General features: G+C 41.6%; 1 protein-coding gene across 1 annotated transcript; it reads right to left on the reverse strand.

Annotated features, from left to right (window-relative positions):
* Positions 1 to 4,938: 4,938 nt before the first annotated feature.
* LOC106097645 (uncharacterized) lies at positions 4,939 to 7,154 on the reverse strand. The gene is made up of 6 exons (XM_025905516.1): positions 7,120 to 7,154; positions 6,827 to 6,934; positions 6,654 to 6,722; positions 6,444 to 6,494; positions 6,281 to 6,346; positions 4,939 to 6,149 (listed from the first exon to the last, which is right to left on the reverse strand). Exons 1-6 carry the CDS (start codon positions 7,130 to 7,132, stop codon positions 6,076 to 6,078), a joined length of 381 nt encoding a protein of 126 aa, XP_025761301.1. The 5' UTR covers positions 7,133 to 7,154; the 3' UTR covers positions 4,939 to 6,075.
* Between the last annotated feature and the right edge of the window lie 3,534 nt (positions 7,155 to 10,688).

Raw genomic sequence — 10,688 nt, forward strand, 5'->3', positions numbered from 1 at the left:
TAAACCAACTTGGGTGAAAGGAGGAGATTGGGTCAACCAATCAGCAGGTAAGTTGGACATTTTTTGTTTTTCCAGACTTCCTCTCAATCGCCTACAGGTGACACACTTGCGTATGATGCTCGATACAAGTCTTTTCCCTCCCAGAATCCACAGTCCAGCGGATATGATGGCCCCTTCCGTGAAGTGCCTACCCTGGTGTACTACTTGCTCATGATAATACTGCACCAACAAGGTAGCAATGTGGTTGCTTTTTGGAATGATTATAGGATGTTTCTCTTCCCACGAGATCGCAGATAATGACGTGCGGCCACCAACTCTCAGTACACCGTCTGAATCCAAGAAAGGGTCAAGTTTCCTGAGAGGACTGTGTTTTGAGACAAGCTCACCTTTGAACAGGCTCTTGAGTTCTTCTTTGAAGTCCTTTTGCTGTACAGTCTGGACAATTACTGTTCTTGCCTGTGTACGCTCATCTACCTTTGTCGAATCTCCCTCCAGAGTCTTAGCACAGGATCTGACTTTCTGGATGAGCTTGGCTATGCCACATACAAGTGTCTTTCAGCTGGAAAAGCGCTCAAACTGTGTGAACCAAGCGGTCTTTCAGAAGCTTTTGTAGCAAAGGCTGCAATCAGTGGACGCACATCTGGGGTAAGTGCAACTCCCTCGTCGTTTTCAAGAAACAACGGCCCAGAAACCCAGTTTGTATCTCTCAACAGTGCAGCTGGAACTGGTCTGGTACCATGGTCGGCAGGATTGTGTTCTGAACTGACAAAGTGCCACTGTTCAGGCTGCGAAGACTTCCGGATACGTGCTACTCTGTTAGCAACATACACATAAAACCTCCGGTTGGCGTTGTAGATGTAGCCCAGCACAACTCTGGAGTCGGTGTAAAACTTCACTTTGTGGATTTCGACATCTAGCTCATCCTTCAAGATATCAGCCAGCTCAATTGCTAGTACGGCCGCACAAAGCTCTAGACGGGGCACAGTATGGGAATGCCGGGGTGCTAATTTAGATTTCCCCATGCAGAATCCTACAAAACAGTGTCCTTCATCATCAACTGCCCTGAGGTAGGCAACTGCAGAGATGGCCATGGTGGACGCGTCGCAAAACACACATAAAACACACTCCCTGTGCCGTGTGGAAAGCAGGGAAACAGGTAGGTATGGCCTTGGTATGTGAAGTTGCTCGAGTGCCTTCTGTGACTTCCACTGTGCCACTTTTTCAGCAGGTATTGGGGTGTCCCAATCACAATGCTCAGCACATAGCTCTCTGACTATAGCCTTGCCCTGGACTACTATAGGAGCTGCAAACCCCAACGGGTCGAATATGCTGTTAACTGTGGAGAGAATACCTCTATGGGTAAAGTGCTTCTCCTCCTGGGAGACAAGAAAGGTAAAGCTGTCGGTTCGAAGGTGCCAGTTGAAACCTAAGCTTCTCTGCATAGACAACGGATCCACACCCAGCTCTAGGTTTTTCAACTCTTTAGCACGTTCCTCAGGTGGAAACGCTTCCACTACTACGTCGTGGTTGGAGGCTATCTTATGTAGCCGTATGTTGGAATCAGCCAACATCTCCTTGGTTTCCTTCAGGACTCGGATGGCATTGTCATCGGTGGGGAAGGAAGCAAGACCATCGTCCACGTAAAAGTTCTTTAGAACAAACTGTTTTGCCTCTGCACTGTGGTCTTCCTGTCCTTGCAGAGATGCTCTTCTCAAGCCGTATATGGCAACAGTGGGAGAAGGGCTGTTACCGAATACGTGCACGGTCATCCTATACTCTGTGATGCGCTTGGTGGGGTCATTGTCCTCGAACCAGAGGAAATGTAGAAAGTCCCGGTGATCATGGCGGACTTTGAAGCAATAGAACATCTGTTCTATGTCTGCTGCCACTGCTACAGGTTCCTTGCGGAAGCGGATGAGGACTCCTAAAAGTGAATTATTCAAGTCAGGGCCACTCAGCAGGATGTCATTCAGGGAGACACCATCATGCTTAGCGCTGGAGTCGAACACTGCCCGTACCTGACCTGGTTTTCGCGGATGATACACTCCGAAGATTGGCAAATACCAGCACTCTTGTTCACCAGTGGGTGGTGGTACTGGTTCAGCATGACCTGCCTCAAAGATCTTCTGCATGAAGGCAATCATGTGTTCTTTCATATCTGGCTTCTTTTCCAGCATGTGCCATAATGTCAAAAGACACTTAACTGCTTGGGCTCGGTTGTTAGGGAGTTTGCGCCTTGGTTGCCTGAAGGGTAGTGGTGCCACCCAACTATTCGAGTCGTCCATGAAGACCTTGTTGTCCATTATTTCCAGAAAGACTTTGTCTTCCATAGACATAGCAGGCTTGTTGTCGTGTGGCGTTTGCTGGAAGACCCCTTTACCAAGGCTATCTTTCCCATCAAACAGGATTTCGGATGCGTTAGCTCCTGGAAACTGACGATGCTGCTCTGGAGGGTCAAGCTTCTCCTTGATGTGTAGACTATTAGTGCAAGGGTCGAACAGAGATGTATGACCGTTACTCAGCACGTTGCACCGATAGATGTTTACAAACTCTGGTTTGTGGGCTCTTCCGAGACAAACCTCTCCCACAATCACCCATTCCAAGTCGAGACGCTGGGCGTAGGGGGCACCGTGGGGCCCATTGCATCGCTCTCAAACCTTGTGTGTCTGTGGAACATCTCGACCGAGCAAGATCAGGATGCTTGCTGATGGATCTATAGCCGGGATTTTATCCACAACCCGCTTGAAATGTGGATAATGTCTGGCAATCTCAGGTGTGGGGATTTCGGACTTATCATCAGGGAGCATGTCACATTCGATTAAGGTGGGGAGTGGAATGTGAGTCTTACCATCTAATGACTCCATGATGAAATTGTTAGCTCGGCGCCCTGTTGTTTCAATAACTCCTGAGCAGGTCTTCAAGGTGTATGCTGCCGTGCCCTCAGTAACTCCAAAGAGCTCAAAAAACTCTGTTCTTGCCAAGGACTTATTGCTCTGCTCGTTGAGAACAACGTACGCCTTAACAACTTTCTCCCTCTGGCCGGCTGGATAAACTCTGACAAGAAAGATTTTGGAGCACGACCTTGTTCTAACGCTAGTCCCACGAATGTCTGTGCATTTTGCTGTGACAGCTTGAGGAACTTCTTCTCCTTGCTCCCCGCCTTGCTCTCTTGTGGTTACAGAAGTCTCTGTTATCCAGGGTGCCGGCCCTGGATGTAACACAGTAGGGTGGTTCTCACTCTTGCACTCTCTGCACTGAACATTTTTGTGGCAGTCTTTCACTAGATGAGTGAATGAAGCGCAGCATTTAAAGCAAATATTATTCTCTTTAAGATAAGCTTTGCTTTCATCCAAAGATTTACTCCTAAACTCACGACAGTTTCTGAGGGGGTGTGGTTTGTTGTGGAGTGGGCATTGTTCATCTGGTTCGGCCCTCCTCTTCCCTGAGGGGCTGGCTTGCATGCTTTTAGAGTTTGAGAAGACTTCTGACTTTTTGACAGAAATGGGTATTTTCATGTTTGATTTGAAGGAGTGTTCTGGCTTCCCTGTCCTCCAACCACCTGTGAGAGGGGCAAAGCTTGGATCATTGAGTGTTTTGGCCTGATCACAAACAAACTTTGCGAAGAAGGAGAACGGTGGGTAAGACGCTTGATGATTTTCTTTGGAACGAGATGCTAGAGAGACCCACTTGTCATGCAGGGAGTATGGCAACTTTTGGACGATTGGAGTGATGCCCCGAGATGTGTCCAGGTAACTGAGGCCTGGTAGGAACCCATCAGCTCTGGCAGCTTCAAGCTCCAAAAGAATGTCTCCCAGCTCTTTCAGCTTTTGATTTTCTCGATTTGAGATTCTTGGAAAATCATCCACTTTCTTCAGGAGAGCCTCTTCAATTGCTTCCGGTGATCCATAGCAGTCTTCCAACCTTTGCCATACCATTCTTACACCTGCAACTGCATCATGTATGTGGACCGCTCGTATCCTCTTAGCATGCTCTGATGACTTTGGTCCCAGCCATATACATAGCAGATCAAGCTCCTCTCTCTACGTCAGTTTTAAGTCCTCTGTAGAACTGTGGAAGGATTGCTTCCAGGCCCAATAATTTTCTGGCTGATCGTCGAACCTTAACAGCCCAGAGCTTATCATCTCAATCAAGAGAGACTTGATTTAGTTCATATGCTCTTTGCTTTTGGTGAAACTTCACTGTTTTCTTGGAAACAGCGATGCGACAAGTATGATCGGAGTGGTTATAAAGTGCTGTTGAAAATCAATTCCTATTCTTGTTGCTGTATGATAATCAAACTTTATAAACGTGCGTTGAACTTCTAACCACATAATTTTGACTCACACTTGCCAAAGACTTTTAAATATGTCCATTATACAACCTGCAGGTGGCATAAAGTGAGGAAATGATGTGCATTTCACTTCATGTTAGTCATTACTAATATGTATGGAGTGTCAAGAGTGCCAACATTAAATAAATGCATCATTCAAAAAGTTAATTAAGTTTGTCATTAATTAATTAAAAATATCAGTTAATTTTATTTAAAAAATATTTCAATATATTTCAATATTTAATAAAAATAATTAGAAACTGTCTTTACAACTCGGACGGTAACATTGATCGGTTACCCTGCACAGTGAGTCAAGACAGGTCAACAACATTTTTAAAAAATGAATCATAGTTCTCTGTGAGTTTTTTATTTCTTTTTAATGATTTTAAAAAGTTTGCCATTTCTTCATAAAATCAGCATGATGGATCTAATAACTATCGTTTACCTTGACTGAGTTGTGTAATAGCTGGTTTTCCTTCTTCATTATCTGACAGTATTTTTATTTACTCAGGTGATGTGAGTGAAGTATTCTCTGTGTACACCAAATGCAACTTATTTGTGAAGTTTAAAGGAGGTTTGATGTCTAATGGAATGCAAGTAGTAACCCTGTTCTAATGCTTTATCATCTGCCTTGTAGTCCTGTGTCCTTCATTTTCACAGAATACATTGCATTTTTGCGAGAAATGCATCCTTAAAAAATGCACGAAGAAAGAAAAGAAGAAAACAGTCAGCATGAAGCGAGCAGATCCTGATTTTACTAAACCAAAAAAGGAAGAAACTGAGATTCTGGGTTCATGATGTGACCACGCCTGAGGTGGCAGAGAAATCATTTCAGAGAGCCAGCGGTGAGCCGTTCTGTGACACGGTGAACAATGTAAGAGTGTTGAATTATTGTACTGAATCATTCACAAACACTTAAAATAGAAACACTGATACAAGCTTTGCATTTAACGGTCATTAATAACTTTCACAAAGTGGAAAAACAAACTTGCATGAAAGTTTGAAAGAAAATATTTCCATACTGTTTATTTATATTTAAACATTACACTGAAACAACAATAAGCTAGCAGAGCCCAATTTTTAACAATAAATTTTAGATGTTTAGCAGTAATGTGATACCTCAGTACACACTAGAAAGCCTTTTAGTATGGATGTTATTAGTATGAATGCAATAAGAGAGAAAGTCCAAAAAATGCCTTCAGTTCACTAATAATTTTACAATAACAGAAACACTTAAACAGATGTTAAGAGGTCGAGTCACAATCATTGCTTTGTATTCAGAATCTTCTCCTGTTCACTCAAAGTGACTTTAAATACAAAAAATAAAAACAGCTAAAGGGCTGCTGTTAAAAGTTCAATAAGGAGAGATCATTTGAAAGAAATAAACATATTATTGGTGATTAGACCCCGATGGCCCATCACAGCAGAACAGAACAGGACTTCCTGGAGTCTAGACGCTGGTGGTGGAGATGAAGATGGAGGCTTGGATGGAGCCTGACTAACATGGGTGAGGCGGAGATGGAGGTGGGTTGCACGAGGTCAAATGTAAGGGAGAATGACACATGAGCAGTGAGTAAAGACTGTGGAATGAAAGCTGATTGGGCTGAACAGACTGGCAGAAAGATGATTGGACAAGACCAGTGATGTCACATTGAGCTTGACAGCATGAGAAAGTGGAAGTGATGTAAAGCAGACACATGTGATTACAGATCTTCCTGTTTGAACTTACAAGCTTCTGTTTAGCTTCATGTTAGAGCTGAGGCTGAATTTGGATTGACATTATTGTAGTCAGAGCTCTCCTCTGGGTCACCACGTTGCCCTGTTGAGGTGATCAAATTAAAGCATTTCAAAACAAACACCCTCTGTTTTGTCCACAAATGCATTTATTATCAGTGAGAATAATTACCAATGTATATTTTGCATTTCAAATCTCACATTTTGTGCACTCACTTGTCTTGTTAATGACTTTGAGCTGAATCACAGATGTGACATTGGCGTAATCACCTTCTGCTGAACCTGAAATAATAATCTTATTAACTTTAATTTTGAACACAGTTGTTGTATAATCATCCAGATTTCACAAGCTCTATATTAATGAAAGTGTAAACTTTACCATTTTCAGTGTTTTCACATCTTCTGACTGTCTCATAGACACAACGAACACCTGCAGGTCAGAGAAAATCAGTCACCTCATGTCTGTGATACTAATTTAAACACAAATATTCTTGCAAAAGATATTTATATTACAAGCTGCAGCAAATGTAATAAGTACTGTCTTGTTGCGAATGGCATCACAATTTTTGAAACTACATGAAAAACTAACCATGAAGAAGAGAGGAGTACACTTGCTGCTGATCTTCAGCCTGATTGAGCGTCTGCTCATTAGCAGCACCTTTATTAAAAATGTAAAATGCTTTTGCTTTTAAATAAACATCATGATGCATTTGTGTCTTTGAATGATAAAGAGTTTGTAGTAAGTAAAGGAAAATTTCTCACTGTTGGTTCTTCTGCAGCGATACAACAAGAGCAGGAGAATAATAATGAGAGAGACTCCACAAACCAGTCCAACAATCAACCACACAGGAGATGAAGAGCTGTCAGCTCCTGACACAGTTACATCAAACATTAATTAATTATTGATAAATTATAATTATATTTTATATACTTTTATAAATGATCTTACAAAATTCACCCAGGTGACTTCAGGGCTTAAATCAGACAACTTAATGTTCCTTCTCAGTCCTCAAACTGGTTTAGAAAAAAGCATCAGATGTTTTGATCCTGCTCACCTTTAACTGACATCCAGCTCTGTGCTGACTCTCTTCCTGAGTACTGACACTTGTAGAAACCTTCATCAGACTTTGACACTGCAGAGATCTTCAGCTCCCCTCGGGGATCATTTTGAATAAGTTTGTCATTGTGATAGAAAAACACATTGGAAAGTATTTTTTGTGTTCTCAAACTGCAGCTCAGACGAACAGAAGCTCCCTCAGTCACAGGATGAACAGGACTCACCAGGATAGGACCATTACCATCATCTGTGACACAATTACACACAATTGTTTCAGTCACATCAGCTGGTGCACACTTTTAGAAAAATCTTATACATAATAACAAGAACTGATTGTACAAATGCTTTTAATCATGAAGATCTGATCTTATATTTTAAAACTACCATATGTGTCCTGTTTCTTTACATATAATTACACACATACAGCAAAGCTGGGACAAATGTTCATGTGATGTCTAAATCATTCAGATCCAAGAAGTAAATGTATAATAACATACTCTGTACAGTGATGTTGACTGCACTGCTGAACTCTCCTGATCCAGACTCACACCAGTACACTGCAGTATCTGACTCTGATGTGTTGATGTTACATGTGGATCCAGTCATTCTCCTACAGTCAGAGTACAGTCGGCCGTCCTCAGAGAACTTCCTCACTCTCCACTCAGTGAAGTTTCCCTCACAGGTCAGTGAGACAGAGTCAGAGGTGAAGTGTTGCACTCTGTCAGGACTCACTGTGAGAGACGCTGCTGAATGAACATCTGGAAACAACAAGCAGTGAAGAGACAAAGCTCACAGATGTTAGCATTCAAAATATGAAACAGATTTTAATAAGGTCAATGTTACTGAAAACTTTGTTGAAAGGACAGAAAGAATCAAACTGACCTGCAGACCAGACAAACTTTGGTTGACTGTGATCAGTGTGATACTCTGGGTCTCCTCTTCCAGCTCTGCACACATATCCTGCTGTGTGTGTCTGTCCATGAATGATGTAGGAGTCCTGTGCAGTCCCACTGCCATCAGGTAGCAGCTCATAACTGGAGGATTTCTCTGATAGATCAGGAACAGCTTTATACCAGTAGAAGCTCCATCCTGCAGACGGATGTTCAACCTCACAGTTCAGAGTTACTGAGGCTCCAGGACTCAGCCATGATGGAGACACAGTGAGGACAGGACGGGGTTTATCTGTTCAACAAAGATTTTCTCTCAATGTTTCGTCTCTTAACTCTGAATTCAATGTCACTAAAATGTTGACTCACAAATATTTATGATGAACTTTAAGAGTGAGACTATCTAAACATGTCAATTATCTCAACATGTACTAATAAAAACACATTTTTACAAACTGTTTCTATTTCCAGGTTAAATGAACTATGACTCTACTTACTGTCAGAAACTGTCAGTGTGACTGAATCACTCCACTCTGTTGTTTTATGCTGTGAACTTTTCATTCTGCCCTTACAGCGATAGTTTCCACTGTTGGATGATGAAGCAGATCTAATCCTGTATTCACTTTGATTTGGAGCTTTTATCATGCTGTTTGTTTCCCACTCATAATCCCACTCAGTGTCTCCTCCATGGATCTCACATCTGACAGTGATCGTCTCTCCTCTGTATATCTCAGACCAGTTTGGATACAGAGTCACAACAGGCCTGTTTGAGACTGTTAATGTTCAAGAAAGTACAATAAAAACACGTGAATGTCAAAAATGTTAATGCCTTTTGTTCTTCATCTTCCTCCTTAATCAGGAGTTTATCTGACTTTATGTTAAACTCACCAGTTTTCCCAATCCTGACTGACTGGCTGTCCTCTGTGTAGTAAACTGGGTTTCCTCTTCCTCCTCTGCACCTGTAGAGTCCTTCCTGTGAGACACTGATTTGTCCATTTGAGTGGAAAACTGCATCTTGTGTGGTCAGGGCTTCAGAGGATTTCTCAGCTCTGTACCAGTAGTATTTCCATCCAGATGATGATGATGATGATGATGATGGGTTCACAGAGCAGGTCAGGGTCACACTGCCCCCTACTGGAACAGCTGTGTTATCAGCTCTCAGTTTGGCCTTTGGTTTATCTGCAGTTCAGTTTAGAAAAAGAACAAAAGTCAATGACTGAATCAAACCAGGTTAAATAACTTGGTGGAAATATGGAAATAATAAATATCACATAACTTTAATGGTGAAGCTACAACAAACTGTACAACTACCACACAAATACAACACTAATCTTTCATATTTAATTTGCTGCATTTCTAAGTTAAAAACACACATGAGGAACAATCAGTGTATGTAATGTTTCTTAGTGGATGTGGTGGAGCAGCTGAGACAGATTCAGCATTTGTTCTGCATTTCATCTTTCATGTATTAGAGCTGCACAGCAGAGAAGTTACTCTCATATGTTTTGTTCTCTTCACTGTGAATAAAAAGCTGCTGTTCAGGTTTTTGTTGGTGGAATAAAAACAAAACATTTTACTGACCAACATGAAAGACAGTTATAAAGCTGTAAGAAAGAAGAAGTGCTTTTTCCTTATTTAGATACTCTGGATGAAAGATCTTACATGATACAGTCAGTGTGATGATATCACTCCACTCTGTGAAGAAATAGTCCCTTCTGCCCCGGCAGCTGTATCCTCCACTGTCAGACTCAGTAACTGTGATTCTGTATTCATTGGATGTTGGAGGTGTGTTTAACTTGGCTGCTCTCCATTCATACGTCCACTGAGCTCCTTCACCTCCCTGAATCTCACATCTGACAGTGACTGTCTCACCGCTGTATATCTGAGTCCAGGATGGCTGCAGGGTCACAGTGGGCTTACTGGGAACTGTTCACAGAAAAATATCCAGTTAGGAGACAAATAGAAACATAAAAATTCTGCTCTTTATAACAGCAAGAGTGAGTGAAAAACAGCTGATTCACATACACACAGTTTAAAGACTGAACAACAAAACAAAGTCATAACATAAACTTTCAAACTGTAAAACAACATTTTTACTTGTACAGTTATCATGTTTGATATTCCTGTGTTGGAATAAGTCTGCTTTACTTTCACAAAGATATGAAAATCAGTGTGGGTAAACTGAACATGGACGAGTTTAATAAAAATACAAATATAAAACTTTAGATTGTCAAAGTTTTTTTGTCTTCAATCTAGAAAAAAACATGAACAGAGCCTGCAGCCACTGGCATATGGATAGTATGCTGCTAATTTATTTTTTATAGTTGATACTAAAATGAACCAGATGGGCTCTTTCAGAGTGCACACTTTGACACAATGACACTGAAGTTCTTCTATTTTCTCATTTCTGCCTCTCCGAGTCAGAAAAAAAAACAGACAAACAGCACAGATCACATAACTTGATCTGTCTCAGTTTGGCAGAAATAAAATATTTAAACTCACCGATTTCCATAATTGTGACGTCACTGCTGTCCTCTGTGTAGTAAACTGGATCTCCTCTCCCTCCTCTGCAGTGGTACAGACCTCCTTGTGAGACACTAATAACTCTGTTTGCTTCATTTCCTCTCATGAGCTGAGCTTTAGAAGAGACTGAATCACGTCTGAACCAGTCAAACTTCCA

The sequence above is a fragment of the Oreochromis niloticus genome, linkage group LG3 (assembly GCF_001858045.2).
Source record: "Oreochromis niloticus isolate F11D_XX linkage group LG3, O_niloticus_UMD_NMBU, whole genome shotgun sequence".
Taxonomy (NCBI): Eukaryota; Metazoa; Chordata; class Actinopteri; order Cichliformes; family Cichlidae; genus Oreochromis; species Oreochromis niloticus.

Excerpts from the sequence above, each read along its gene's own strand:
- LOC106097645 (XM_025905516.1), bottom strand. Across the intron at positions 6,347-6,443 it reads ATGTGAAAACACTGAAAATG|GTTCAGCAGAAGGTGATTAC; the intron begins GTAAAGTTTACA and ends TTATTATTTCAG. Across the intron at positions 6,150-6,280 it reads CAAAGTCATTAACAAGACAA|GGCAACGTGGTGACCCAGAG; the intron begins GTGAGTGCACAA and ends TCACCTCAACAG.